General features: G+C 41.2%; 1 protein-coding gene across 2 annotated transcripts; it reads right to left on the reverse strand.

Moving 5' to 3' along the window:
• Window positions 1-1,341: 1,341 nt before the first annotated feature.
• Window positions 1,342-13,792, reverse strand: A4GNT (alpha-1,4-N-acetylglucosaminyltransferase). Of its 2 annotated transcripts, none has more exons than XM_025449023.3 (3): window positions 13,557-13,792; window positions 9,191-9,624; window positions 1,342-3,629 (listed from the first exon to the last, which is right to left on the reverse strand). In XM_025449023.3, exons 2-3 carry the CDS (start codon window positions 9,596-9,598, stop codon window positions 3,015-3,017), a joined length of 1,023 nt encoding a protein of 340 aa, XP_025304808.1. In that variant the 5' UTR covers window positions 9,599-9,624; window positions 13,557-13,792; the 3' UTR covers window positions 1,342-3,014. The 2 variants fall into 2 exon arrangements, with proteins under 2 accessions (XP_025304808.1, XP_025304809.1); XM_025449024.3 differs by lacking the exon at window positions 13,557-13,792 and adding an exon at window positions 10,473-11,407.
• Window positions 13,793-14,891: the final 1,099 nt, after the last annotated feature.

Below are 14,891 nucleotides of genomic sequence, written 5' to 3' on the forward strand. Positions count from 1 at the left end.
CTAGATAACCTTCCAGAGTCAGTCTTAACCCTTTACTTGCTACTGTAGGGGTTCCGGGGGGGCAGGGGGAAAGAACTAGGGCAGACAAGGTGCTAGTTGGAAATTCTTGGAAGGCTTGTGGCCAAAGTTTCTTATCAACAGCATGCTATATATGCAGAGAAAAGGTGAGAGATACATACCAAATTTGACAGTGGTGCAAGAGGCACTTTCACCCTTTGCTCCATACAATCTTGTTGTTTGAAATTCTAAGAATGAGTGTGGAACTTGGAGAAAAAAAAAAATTTAGTATAGAGAAGCCACCAGCATAGCCTATTTTCAAAGTCTATCATGACATAAACATGTGGCACAGATTCCAAAGAAAAGGCCAAAAGAAATCCAGGGCCATCTGGAGTCCCAGAAATCCCACAATTCTTACCACTCTCTACTTTTAGCACTTTGCCCAATCCCCACCTCACTACCATGTCTTGAAATTTCCTTTTCTACTAGACAAACTGTACTTACTAAGCCATACAGTATAAATTTATTTCCTACATTTTATTAATCAAAAGCATTTTACTGTCAGGTAAATCTCCCTATAAACATTAAATTATCAACATTAACACAGTGAATTCATATAATCACAGCCCCACATAAAGAAATTTGACATTGAGATTGGCCTATTTGGTCCCATCATGAAATAATTCATAAATTTTTGAAATATTAAAACTATTCCTGAAAAAAATAAAATAAAATAAAAATACATAAATAAAACTATTCCTGGGGTACCCGGGTGACTCAGTAGGGTAAGCCTTAGACTCTTGATTTCAGAAGATATCATGATCTTAGGGTCATGAATTCCAGCCCCACCTCAGGCTTGCACTGGGCATGGAGCCTGCTTAAGATTCTTTCTGTCTCTCTCCCTTTACTCCCCCCACAATTCCCTCACCCTGCTCTCATGGTGCATGAGCTCTCACTTTCTCCCCCCCCCCCAAAAAAAAAAAGAAAGAAAGAAAGAAAGAAAGAAAGAAAGAAAGAAAGAAAGAAAGAAAAAGAAATATTAAAACTATTCCTAATCAAACCATTTAAAACCTTTGGGAATCTTAGTTGGAAAGACATTTTCATATATTCTCCAGATGTAGAAAGGAGATCCAATGCGTGTGACTGTCCTTCCTGAAAATGCTGGCCCTGAAAATCCTCACCTGTGGAGGCAATCAGGAGAGCTGAAAACCAGCAGGGGTTCTGACGACACACTCAGAAAGTAGCTGTGAGGAGGAACAGCAGGCCCCAAAATCTGACCATGATGTCAGATGTCTAAGAATCCAGAGCAAGTAGCCAAGAATAAATACAGCTGGGCAGGTGACATGATTTGTGAATATTTTTTAATAAGACTGTCATTAGCAGTGATTCTCAAAGAGGGAAATATCAGAATGAAAGGGGATAGGGGGGATATAGTTTTAAAAAACAACATCATATTTTTGTGATCATAAAGCCAATTACCAAAAGGAAAGTCCTAGAAAATCTTGGTTGATGAATATTTGTAGAAGAAATATTGATTCTCATGCGTCCTAAAAAGAGGAGATAAATTTTTATGTGATTATTAAAGGGAAGTGGTTTATAAAAACTGGAATTTGTAATTTGCTTTCATGAGCCAATTGAGATAGGGTAGGGAATAGCAGACACCCTGGGAAGGCAAGAGGCTATCAGAGGGCGATGTGGCCAGTCATAAGGATGTAAGTACAAGGGACCTACAATGGACTGAATGTTCATGTCCCTCCCAAATTCATATGCTGAAATCCCATGCCTCAATGTGATGCTATTAGAAGGTGGAGACTTTGGGAGGTAATTAGGTCATGAAAGTGAAGCCCTCATGAGTGGGATCAGTTCCTCTATGAAACAGACCCCAGAGGGGCGCCTGGGTGGCTCAGGTGGTTAAGCATCTGCCTTCCGCTCAGGTCATGATCCCAGGATCCTGGGATCAAGCCCCACATCAGCACCCTGCTCAGACGGGAGTCTGCTTCTCCTTCTCCCTCTGTCCATCCCCCCCACCACCTTGTTCATGCTTGCTCTGTCACTCTCTCAAATAAATAAATAAAATCTTTTTAAAAGGAGGGAGAAGCCCCAGAGAGCTCCCTTGACCCTTTCCACTACATGAAGCTTCAACAGGAAAAGTGCCCCCCGCCACGGGACAAGGATCTTCACTAGAAGCCAACCATGCTAGCACCCTAATCTTAGACGACCAGCCTCCAGAACCGTGAGAAGTACATTTCTGTTTTTTATATGCCACCCCGTCTATGGTACTTTGCTACTACAGCCCAGAATCTTGTATGTTTGACCCAACCGTATCTTCAGCAACTAAATCAGCGCTTAGCACACAGAAGAGACTCAATTAATGCTCACTGACTGAATACATTCATGAATATCAAAATTAAGACCAGAAATCAAGTCCCTTTTTCCCCAGTCAATTCTTTAACAGATCTTAAAACTAATCTTACAGAAGTAAATTTAACATGTTATCAAAACCATTAGCTGCCTCTCCTAACACTCATTTTCTCTTTCTTCCTCCTTAAAATTTTCAGCCTCCCTTGCAGCTACACTCTGACCAGTGAGATGGAAGGGGAAGTGTTAGAAGGTCCTTGTGGGAAGTCTTCATAAAATAAAGGAGGTGCACCTTCTCCTTCCTTCTTGCTGCTGCCTGAAATGCAGATATAATGGGCTGGAGATCAAGCAGCAGTATGGACCATGGGCTATGGACACTAAGGATGACAAATGTCAAACAAAACGATGCAAGAAACCCAGGTCCCTGATGGCCATACTCCTCCACCGTACCTTCCCCACCAATCACCTTACCTTCAGACTTCTTTTACATGAGAGAGAAATAAGCTTCTGTATTTTACACACTAGTGGTTTTGGGGATTTTTTCTACTACAGACAGAGAAAGCTGATTGTAATCCTGGGCAACATGGGCATGAACACAAAGCTACCGCTCTAGGAAGTGTCCAGATCTACAACTTAGCAGCAATGACCCAGCGTCAGCCCTAAGTGTTACCTAGACCCAGCTTCCCAGGTGCCCCCCCTTCTGGGCCTCGAATCAGGTCCCTGTAAGTCCTGGGACAGTGCTTGCGGCACAAATTGTCCACCAGCGTGTTGCTTCCTCTGACCACAGTCCTTCCTTCCTTGTTCATGTAGTTCCACAGATGCAGAGCATAGGAGTCGTTGAAGCTAAGATCCATGTCCCAGACTTCATAGTAGCGCCTCCACTCTGGGTAGGAGATGGGGTAAAATCTTTGGGGGTGCAGGAAGGACAAGTTCAAACACCTGAGGTCACTCACCTCCTGGAAGTCTCTGAGTTTGCACCACAGTCTCAACATCCGGGTCATCAAATTGGGACCCTGGTTGCCCCAGATTTCTGAATTGTAGTGTTCAACAAAGTTTTCCATGCACTCCCACAGGAAGGGGTGGTGGGGGAGGAACCCGAACACCCCGTTACTAGAGTACCGAGAAGACTGTGCAGCCAGAAAGTTCTCCTCAGGGATGGGCCTGATGGAGATGACATCCGTGTCCATGTAGATGCCACCGTACTTCCAGATGATGGCCAGGCGGGACGCATCCGAGCTGACGTGAAGCCAGTTGCTCTCCGCACTGGTGTTGATCTGCGGGAACATGAACAAATCAGCCACAGCAGCAGGGGAAAGGGAGGGTGTCACAATGAGAAGCCAGCCCAGGGTAGCTGAGGAGAAGGAAGCAAGCCAGCTTCTCAAAGATCAACTGGACAAAAGACCAATTTTGCAAATTTACCAAACTTACCTCCACCTCCAAATTTGCCTTTAAGTGGAAAGTTTACAGCAATCAGTAACAACGGGAAGATTTTAGCAGCTCTTAAATTTTGTGCATTTGTTTTTTTAAAAAACTGAAGCAGTAGAATGATAAAGAAGAAATCCAGCAAGGATTTCACAATAAACCCTTTGAGGCATTTTCAGCAGGGGGTACATTAACCACAAATATGAAACTGTGAAGGAAGAATGTTTTAAACCCTAAAAATGCTGAAAACTAATAAAGAAAAAAATAAGCTAGGAAACTATCTAACAGACCAATATGTGTGCTCTTTAAGAAATTGGTAGAAGAGGGTCGCCTAGGTGGCTCAGCCATTGAGCGTCTGCCTTTGGCTCAGGTTGTGATCCCCGGGTCCTGGGATCGAGTCCCACATCAGGCTCTCTGCATGGAGCCTGCTTCACCCTCTGCCTGTGTGCCTGTGTCTCTGTCTCTCTGTGTGTCTCTCATGAGTAAATAAATAAAATCTTTTAAAAAAAGAAAGAAGAAGAAGAAGAATCTTAAAAGGGCATGCATGTATTCCTTCATTAATTCATTCTTTTAGTAATATTCATTGAGGGACAACTTGCTATGTGCCAAGCTTTGTTACAGTTGCTAAGGAGATAGAAGTAAACAGACAGACAAAAATCCCTACTGGGTGGAGATAGACAATAAACAAATCAATACATAATATGTTGGGTGTTCACAAGGACTGTGAAGGATAAAAACCTGGATAAGGAGGCAGGGTGGAGCCCTATCTTATCTTGGCTTCCAGTAGAAACCTGAATAAAGTTAGTGAGTGAACTATACCAATATCTCAGAGAAGAGGGTTCTAGGTAGAAGACAGCAAGTGCAAGGGCCCCGGGGTAGGAGCACACTCATTGTGTACAGGAACGGAAAAGAGGCAGTGTGGCCAAAGCAGAGTAGTGAAGGAGAGGGATAGGAGATGAGAGCAGAGAGGGATGGGTGGGGAGGAAGGGCGGGTCACACAGGCTGCGGTAAAGGCGGAAATTACTTGGAAGGTTTGGAAGAAGGGAGTGACCTGACTTAGTCTTAAAAGGTTCATACTGGCTGCTATGTGGACAACAGGGGTGGGGCTTGGGAGGTGGCAAGGGCTGAAGAACAAAGGCAAGTTAGGAAGGCTGTGGAAGTGGTCAGCTTCTGAGCACACAGTAAAGATGAAGCTGGTCAGATGGATTGGATTGGAGTTGGAGATAGAAGTCAAGGATGACTGCAAATGCTAAAACATGAGCAAAACAGAAAATGGCTCTAAAAGCAATAAAAATTAATCATTATAAATGGCAACATTCCAAATGGAATGCCAAAATTTTGAATTGAGAAAACAAAATGGATTTTTTTTTTTTTAAGTAGGCTCCATGCCCAGTGTGGAAGCCCAGCACGGGACTTGAACTCATGACCCTGAGATCAAGACCTGAGCTGAGATCAAGAGTTAGACACTTAACTAAATGAGCCATCCAGATGCACCCAAAATAGATTTTTCTGAATTGAAATATGTTGATTAAAAGATGAAACATAAACAAGGACCCTGGGTGGCACAGTGAGTTAAGTGTCTGACTCTTGGTTTCAGCTCAGGTCATGATCTCAGGGTCATGGGATTGAGACCCATGTCAGGCTCTGTGCTTAACAAAGAGTCTACTAAAACTCTTTCCTTTTGCCTCTCTCTCTCTCTCCAAAATAAATAAATAAATCATTTTTTAAAAAAAGGATTGTATTTAGGGATCCCTGGGTGGCGCAGCGGTTTGGCGCCTGCCTTTGGCCCAGGGCACGATCCTGGAGACCCGGGATCGAATCCCATGTCGGGCTCCCGGTGCATGGAGCCTGCTTCTCCCTCTGCCTGTGTCTCTGCCTCTCTCTCTCCCTCTCTCTCCGTGTGACTATCATAAATAATAAATAAAAAAAAAAAATTAAAAAAAGGATTGTATTTAAACATTTGCCCTTGACAAAATAAACATTCTTTAAAACTCTACTATTAAAAAAAAACTGCTATAAAGTCAAATGCAGGCAGGTCAACTAATACTTTGCAGAAATCTTTACACAAGTCATTAACATCACCAGAATTATATACAATGGCTGAAAACCTCATAAATAATAAGAGCAAAAATGCATCAAAAACTATTCCAAGCTCTTCATAATCTACACAAATACTCAACACTGGCATTATGGTTATTCCCATTTTTCAAGTGAAAAGCTGAAAGAAATAAGATGTTCAGTAATTTGTCCAAGGTGAGAGAGGCAGGGACTGGATTTGAACCCAAGCAGTCTAGCTCCAGAGATCCATTTGTTCAAAAGAAACAAGGTTTAGTAGAAATAAGTAAAGTTGATTATTTTGTAAATTGGCGATTGTTAGTGAACAGCCCCAGAGACATAGGATATCAAAAGCCACACAGAACAAGAGGAAGAAAAAATCTGCCTTTTAGTGAGCATGGGACTAACATCAACCTAAAACACAAGAGCTCCGTTGGGGGTGAGCACTAGAAGAGGATTAGGGTCATGCTACTCAGCCCCTCCCCACCCCACAGTACTCAACCCCTGGCATCTCCTAGAGCTACAGTTGTCAAATCAGTGCAGCAAACCCAGTGGGCACCAGCAAGTGATGGCACATTGGGCCATCCCCAAGAGCTGGCCCCCAGCTATCCTGAGGTGGCCTAACTGGGGCAGAACATGCCATGGGCCAGCACCCCTAAGGTATCATGGTGTGATCTCTGCAGACACACGGCCTGGTGTAGTACCCTGCAGGCTCAGATGGGGCAGGGCCTTAGGGCTCTGTGTCCCAGGGCCTACTTGTTCCCAAAACTCAACACTTGTAAAATTGAAGTGCAACTCAGAGGACCTAAACTGTGCTCTATGGAACATTAGCTCCAAGAAAACATTAATGTCCAACTGAGAAAGATATCCAGGCTCAAATAAGTTTGGAAAATGTTAGGTTGAATCAAATGAATGTTTCTTTAGTTTAGAACTACAGAGGATTTAATTTCTTCATGTCTATGAGTGGTCTGTGAGGTGGGGAAAAAAAGGCAGCAGGTAACATGCAGCATCTTCCAAAACAATTTGAGCAGAGATTTATTTGTCCCAGGAGCAAAGCACAGTTTAGGTAATGTTCACCTAGCCCAGGTGTGGGGAAAGTAGGCCAAAGCACTGCCTGTGCTGGTGTAGTCCTCCTGGAACATTCACTAGCAGGCTAGCCCTGAGAGCCACAGGGCCTGCCTCCCTGACCTACGCCCTGCTCCCCAGCTCCCAGGGGCCCATGCTGATCACCACCTTTTGTTGGGAACCCCTTGCTGGCAGCTGCAGATGAAATCTGTCTTTCGAGCTGTTCCATGGCCTCCTGATGAGCCTCGATTTAAGACTCCCAGGCTCCTCCGGAGAAGAGATGGGCACACTGGGATCTAGAAGTCACATGGGCCCAAGAGTAAAACTGGTCACTGCCCCCACAGGCCTGGAGCTTAGTCCAGAAAATGCCTCTAGTTGACAGTAAGTAGATGCAAGGGCATCTTCCCCCTAGGATGGTAGACTGAATAATGGCCACTCAAAGACCTTAGGTCCTAGATCCTGGGACCTGTGAATGTCACCTCATATGCAAAAAGGGTCTTTGCAGATGTGATTACATTAAGGATCTTGAGATGGAGAGATTATCCTGGGTTACCCTGATGTACCTGAATGCTATTGGAAGTATCCTTTAGGGACACCTGGGTGGCTCACTGGTGGAGCGTCTGCCTTTAGCTCAGGGCGTGATCTCAGGGTCTGGGGATCGAGTCCCTCATCGGGCTCCCTGCAGGGAGCTTGCTTGTCCCTCTGCCTATGTATCTGCTTCTCTCTGTGTCTCTCATTAATAAATAAATAAAATCTTAAAAAAAAAAAAAAGGAAGTATCCTTTAAAGAAAGACATAGAGGGAAAGTTCAGAGAGAGAAACAGAGAGAGGAAAGGGAAATGCGCAGATCTCCACAAGAAAGATTTTTCCCTAGAGCCTCCCTGGGAACTGGGGCTGGCCAGCACCTTGACATCCACCCAGTGATGTGGACTTGGGACTTCTGGCCTCCATAATGGTAAGAGAACAAATGTCTGCTGTTTTAGGTCACTCCATTTATGGTCATCTGTTACAGCAGCCACAGGAAAGTAACACGAGTACCTGCATAATAGCCTCACTATTGCCTCTGGGCCTGCAAAGCCTAAAGTATTTACAATCTGGCACTTTACTGTGAAAATGTTTGCTGCCATTTGGTCTAGCCTACGATTAGAACTCAAAAAGGACTTTATATGACAAGCAAATGGTATTATTTTGATATCAATTTTTAAATTACTTTTTAGTTTTATTAAGTAATTTTATTTTTTTTATTTATTTATGATAGTCACCGTGAGAGAGAGAGAGAGAGAGAGAGAGAGGCAGAGACACAGGCAGAGGGAGAAGCAGGCTCCATGCACCTCGGGAGCCCGACGTGGGATTCGATCCCGGGTCTCCAGGATCGCGCCCTGGGCCAAAGGCAAGCGCCAAACCGCTGCGCCACCCAGGGATCCCAAGTAATTTTATTTTTAAAATTAACATGTTCTCATCACTAAATGTACTCTTAATCCAATCACACAACCTGATATTGTGTTATTTTCCTTAGGTCTTTTTCTTCCACGTGGACGGGGCCGGGGTAGGGGGGTGGGGAGTGAGGTGATATGTAGCTAAAATAATTACAATCACATTATAATGTAAGTGTATTTATTCCAGATTGTATTATAGTCTTCATAAGATTCCCAGCTAAAGCCTGCATAGTGGAGTTATTGAGTGGTTCTACTGTAATTTCCTTAAGCATTATCTGACCGTGGGTCCTCTATGAGAGAAATATTTAATTTGAAATATTATTTCCATATTATGCTATGTTACTGAGGGGAAGATTACAAAATTCTCAAGAGCTCCAGGAGTTTCTTGGTCATATCTTAATATAACTCAATCTCATATAGCAGCACTCCACCTGATTCTTCACGAATTTTCTATTCACATCATTTTCAAATTAAATATTGCCTAGTTTCCCATTCAGATGCAAAAAAAAAAAAAGTTTTACATAGATGGGTTTAAGTAAATGAAAAATAAGTGGTTATACCCCCAGAAAAGACACAGAAACTCATTCAGTTAAGGATAGTCTCAAAAGAAACCTCATTCCTAAGAAATAAGGCTGGAGGCATAAGACACAAAGCTACAGAGAAACCTAACTTAAGTCTCTCCTGTTTATTTGAATCAGGACTCAGTGCTATAGAATCAAGGCCAGGATCTGGGTTCTAGTCCCATTTCTGACACTGAGCCCTTGCACTCAGTTTACCAATCCATAAAATAAGGGAGACTGGACTCATTGTCTGCAGTCGCTCCCAACGCGGACATTCTAAGATTCTCTGAACACTTACGCGAGTGTACCATGAAAGCAATGGTGTGTCTTCAAACAGCCTTTTCATATCCAAAGGGAAGAGGAAAACATTGTCTATTGCTGAGAGGAGGGAAAAGCCTGGGTAAGTGGAGTTGGAGGGCAGCCGTGTGGTATTGCAGAGACCCTTCATGAAGAATGCCACAGGCTGCCTGGGGTAAATCTTGGCAGCAGACTCCACAGCACAAGAGACCAGTGGAGTTGGTTCCATTCTCTCCGAGGTCTCTATGAACACAATGCCGTGCCCATTGCCCAGGAGGGCTCCTGGGTCCTGCTCTAACTGTTGGGGAGGAAGGCAGAAGAAGCAGCTGGACTTCAGGCTTAGCTGGTAGAAGAAGGCACAGACAAGCAGCAGGACGACCAACAGGAAGAGATGGAGCTCCTTCAGCATATCTGCTTCTCTTTCCAGGCCTGCTCCTTTAAAGCAACACAACTCATTACAAAAATGCATTCACAAAACCCGATAAAGACAACACATGAGAAAACGAGACATGAATACCACTTTTAAGATTAGAGTTTGTAAATCCTAAGTAAAATATCATCAGATCAAGCATGGTGATGTTCAAAAGAAAAATGCATTCACTACAGTTGATCTAAGGAATTTGAGAATGATTCAAAAAAAGGAAAATAATCATTGCATCTATATGTTGAGCTGTTGTAGAAATTTTTCCGAAGTTTACTTCAGGTTGTCTCGCCTCAGGCTGCAGGTCTTTAGGGAAAAAGACGGTTTTAGGTCTCAGTGCTTCCAAGTCAATAGAATGGGAGAAAATTGGAAACTTTTATTCAGAGGGTCATAGCCAGGTATTTGAGGAAACCAGAAGAATTCAGAATCCAGCCCAGTTTTACAGGCACACAGTAAACATTCAAAGACAATTAATCAGAACTAGAATCGAACATCTACAAAGATGTGTTGTTGAAACTTAATTTTTCTCCCTAAAGGCACCCTCATTTCTGTAAAGATAGCCAAATTAAAACAAATTCATTTTTGTAAAAAAAGAAAAAAGTCCATTTTTAACAAATTTAGCTGAATTATTTACAGCAAGAATAGTGATATTGACCAAATGGGTTTTTAAAAATCTGCTTTGCTGGAACTTTTTAGAAGGAATTTCACATTGAATTTTTAATAGCCTCTCGAGGCCAAAAGCTATACCAAATACTTACCATCAGATTCACCTGCAATACCTGCAGCTTTGGGTGAATTCCTCTCTTCCTGAGGTCCCCAAAATATCCTGAGGTTCCTGCATCTGCCAGGAACCTTTACTCACCTGGTAAGGCTTCTGGGAATTCTATGAGCAAGGTATCAGGCCAACATTTTCAAGGGGCTTTATTGACTCCATAAAGTCAACCTTAGTTCCTTAAAGCTCTCCAATCATATCTGAGTCGACTCATGTGTCTCTCAAATACGATATTCCAGTTAAAGCCTTGGTAATACAGCCAATGTTTTCAATGGTGTCCTGTTACAAGGTGAACAGATTCTCATTGGATTTATGTAAATGACTATAATTGCCTTGAGAGAAAGAATACTCAGAGTTTCTGAATTCAGGAGGGTTTTGATAGGGAGAAAAGATAAATGTTTCTATTTGCTTACAAAGGAATATTTTATCAAATTTCTATTAACTCGGATTAGGAGAAAAGGTTTCCTTGAATCTGGAAGAGCAAACGCTAGAGAAAGAGCAATGTTTAAACAAAACTCATAAAAACTATAATCATCTTTTTCAGTTCACTCAGCCTCATGTTATTAATTTCCATTCTGTTTGAATGTAATTTTTCCATTAGTTCTGGAAATTCCTTCCCAGTTTAGTTTTATGATCTTAAAGATATAGAAACCTGAGTTCATCAACAGTCCTTTTTGTGAATCTCCTTGAAGCTGAAACAGATTTGCAAAAGCATCAGGACAATAACTGTAAATGACAAAAGACTCAAAAATGTCCATGGTTAAAGTCTGATGGGAGTGCATTGTAATAGAGTTGACAAGGAAATTTGGTTATTTCCAAATTTCAACATTCAACACCACATTTCAATAAGTAGAATTTCAAGTGATGATATTATACCAGGACATATTAAAACTTTAGGAATTTTAAAGAATTTTTGCAAAAGTTATAGCATTTACCCACACAATATAGCCTAAGAAGGTTTATCATTATTTGTTTGACAATGCTTCTTATGTAACTTAATATACCAAACAAACAAGCCTAATTAATCAAAAATATTTCATTTAGAATTTGAATTGGAGGGTAGTTTATTAAAAACCTCAGAAGTTTCTAGAGTACATGCCTAAAAATAGGATTACAGATCATTACAGAACTTAAAACTTAATTAGTCCAAAAAAAGAAAACCTTAATCTTTTTAACAAAGGTGGCCATAAGAGAGTCTAAAAGCAAATACAGAATACATAGTTGTTAACAATATTCAGCTCTTTAAATATTGAGAAGTTTTAGTTTTCTTAAGTAATCAAAAAACTGATGAAGACAAAACATAGAACTTTGCTTTTTCTGAGCAGAAATAAAAAACTTTGATTAGAATTTCTTATCAAGACCAGACCAACAAGCCAGGAAAACTTAGTCTTAAAAAGACTAAGAGAGAAAAACCAAATTCCAATCTTATAGTAGTGTCCTTTTAAAATTCACTAATTGCAATATTAGTCCTGACAGTGTATAAAATTATTTTCCAAAGATTCTCCTTCTCGAACCTTTTATAACTTTCTTTTTCCACTTAGAGTTTGTCCTAAGTTTTCCCTCTCTAAACAACAAATTCTCATTTCAAGACAATTTTTTTTCCTCAACAAAAATATATCCTCATTCCTTATACCTTTCTTCTGTATCTTCCAAATTCCTACATGCAGAGTTGCTTTCAGTATTATTTCCAACAATCTCAATCACATTTATCAGAATTTTAACTCTTAAAAACTTCAGTTTCCAGTGAAAACTAAGTAGTAACCAATTGTGAGCTGTCTGTTACATCAGAATTCTTTAAATTGGCCAATTTATGGACATTTCATAATTTCTAAAAATGCATTTTTTCAAAGCACAATTGTCAATAAAACATACAACGTGTTTATTGGCAGACCCAAATTTATCTTTAGTTTCTTTGTGATAAGAAGCCAAAAGCAAAGAAACCTATGTTTAGTAATTAACATTTCAGTATTATACTTTATTAAAACACTTTTTATTTATTCAACCCATTTGCTCTTAACAATTACCCATGAATACTTCATGAGACAGACAAAATCAACCATCATTTTAAGTAATTTTCGCTGACAAATTGCAACAGAGATAACGACTTTATTTGACCTTCAGTGAACCTTGGTAAAATAAAAGTTTTAAATTTAATGTTGACAACTCTAAAGACTTGTGTATTTTACCAAAACCCTTGAATTTTAATTTATCAAAGATTGTCCCGGATCACATGAACTTGAAAAACGTGTGGATTAGTTCTTATTCTTCTGAGTTTTAGAGTGCCCAATTTTTACAAGTGTTTGCCGTTAAGCCAATTAAATAGAACTCTTTTACAAATGAATTATTAGCAATACCATCCGGAGGTACAGAAAATATCTCACATCTATAACACATGTGGACACATATACACAAACAAGATGCAACTGAAGTCTAGCCTTCATTTCACTCATGTTTGTGGAGAGGACATTACAGACCCCAATTTCCCAATATCTCTCTTTTGTCAAACAAATCTAATCACAAGGTAACATTATAATTTATGGATCCTTGAATGAGTCATTTTCCATTTTTCAATTAGAACATGACCAGTTTTGTCCAAAGATACCAAAAGAGTACCTCTATTGGTCATTGGTTCCGCCCCAAAGTTGGGGGCTTCACTGATTGGACCAAATGACTTCCTCGCTTCTGCTTGTTTAGTCTTATAATTGGCTTTCTCTAAGTTTGTGCACAAGAAAACTAATTCAAAGGTGTCAAAAGAGTCCCATCTAGGCCATCTGAGACTCAGGTTATCCTTACTGAAAATTTCCCACTTAAGTAAGCACCTGCAAGGAGAGGATCCCCATGTGCTAGCTGTCAAGCCTGCGGAAGTTTCCAGAGACACTTCCCCAAGGCTTCCAGTCACCTGAAAGCACCATCTTCCCTGAAGGAGCAAGTAAGTGTCCCTTGTATTTGGAGCCAGGTGATTCAATCTGTCATATTTCTCACCAGAAAATTTAGTCAAGCCTTATATTAATAATGTCCATTAGCAAAATGCCAAATTAAAACAACCAGCCCATCAGCTCCAACCCCTCTGGGATATCTCCACCTAGAGGATATTACTGGTAGCCCTCGACAGCTCAAATAAAAGTCAGGACCATCAACTCCAGTTGAGGAGGTTCAGATAGCAGAAGAACGCACCTGATACACCTGTGAGCTGCTGGGAAGTTGGAAGGGCACAAGGGGCTCGTGCTGGTACCAAGCCTGAGTTCCAGAAGAACCCCCGGCGATCTCATGAACATGGCTCTGACATCCTGCTGACAATACCAAGAAATGTCGATGCAAATTGAACAAATCTTTTAGAATTTTTAAAAGAAAGAGTTTTATTTGAACCCAGGCTAGGAGAGCTGCCCAAGATACACAATCTTCACAAAGAAGAGAGTGCTCTGGTGAGGGAACATTTGGCATACATCAAAAAGTTACAAATCATTAGACAAAGGACATTTCAGAAAGATGCAGGCCTTGTCTTAAGCTTCTAGTATACGCAAGGCTGTATGGCTTTAAAAATTATGGGAACCAGGGAGATTTTTTTTCTTTTTCTTATCTTTGTGTTTGGAATGCTCCTTTTTTGTTATTTTTTAAACGAATCAGATGTATGATGTATGTTCATGGCAGAAATAAGTCCCATACTCTGAGATTTTGCCAAGTCACGTTGACCTTGATAGATATTAAAGTATAGCTTCCCTGGGAGCCCAGGAGCAGGACGTACAGACATTAAAAATTGAAAATGAAAAAGAAAATTGAAAATGCCCTTTATTTTATCACCATTAAGCCAGGAACTGCGGTTACCTAGTTTCTGAGATCTTAGCAATGACGACAAGTTTTTCCTGCCATACCTTCTGATAAATCGCCACTTAATCATCCAATTCAACAACAGGGCGGGGTGGGGGAGGGCATTAAATCATTGGCAGAAGCTCAACACCAAACACAAGAAGTTGCCAGGAAGCTTCTCCCTTTACTAAGTGCCCCCAGACACAGAGACTTGGGGAATCTAATGAGCTTGCACAATCTATCAGGTGACCTGTACACTAATCCTGCGTGTCTGTGGACTATCAGGAGGGTTACACATATCCCAGCAGAACCCAGGAACCAGCAGATCATGCACCTGGGCAGTTTGCTTCTATCAAAATCATGGGCAGAGAGATGGGCAAGTTTCCTCACTAGACAACCCTATAGATTGATTCTAACTTTGCAAACACAAGGTTGATTAAGAGAAAAGAAAAACCATCACCACAAATAAGCAATGGACAAACTCCAGTCATCCAAGGGCCTGGTGATGTGGAATGAGAATTGATTCCCTGATTTCAGTTCCATAGGTGCAGGAAGGGTGCTTTTGCCCTGAGGTCCCCCATATGGTATGTGAACTTCCTGTCAGTCTCAGGAGGTCAGCTTCATCACCTCCATTGATGGCAGTCCCCACATCTCCCAAGACAGCATTACTCTCTGCAGTCTGCTCTCCAACACCCCTGACATGAA

The sequence above is a fragment of the Canis lupus genome, chromosome 23, assembly GCF_003254725.2.
Source record: "Canis lupus dingo isolate Sandy chromosome 23, ASM325472v2, whole genome shotgun sequence".
NCBI classification, from domain to species: Eukaryota; Metazoa; Chordata; class Mammalia; order Carnivora; family Canidae; genus Canis; species Canis lupus.

Bases quoted from the DNA above. Each gene is read 5' to 3' on its own strand.
- A4GNT (XM_025449023.3), bottom strand. From the start codon at position 9,598: ATGCTGAAGGAGCTCCATCTCTTCCTGTTGGTCGTCCTGCTGCTTGTC. The intron at 3,630-9,190 runs GTAAGTGTTCAG...ATGTTCCCGCAG, and splicing joins TGCTTTCATGGTACACTCGC to ATCAACACCAGTGCGGAGAG.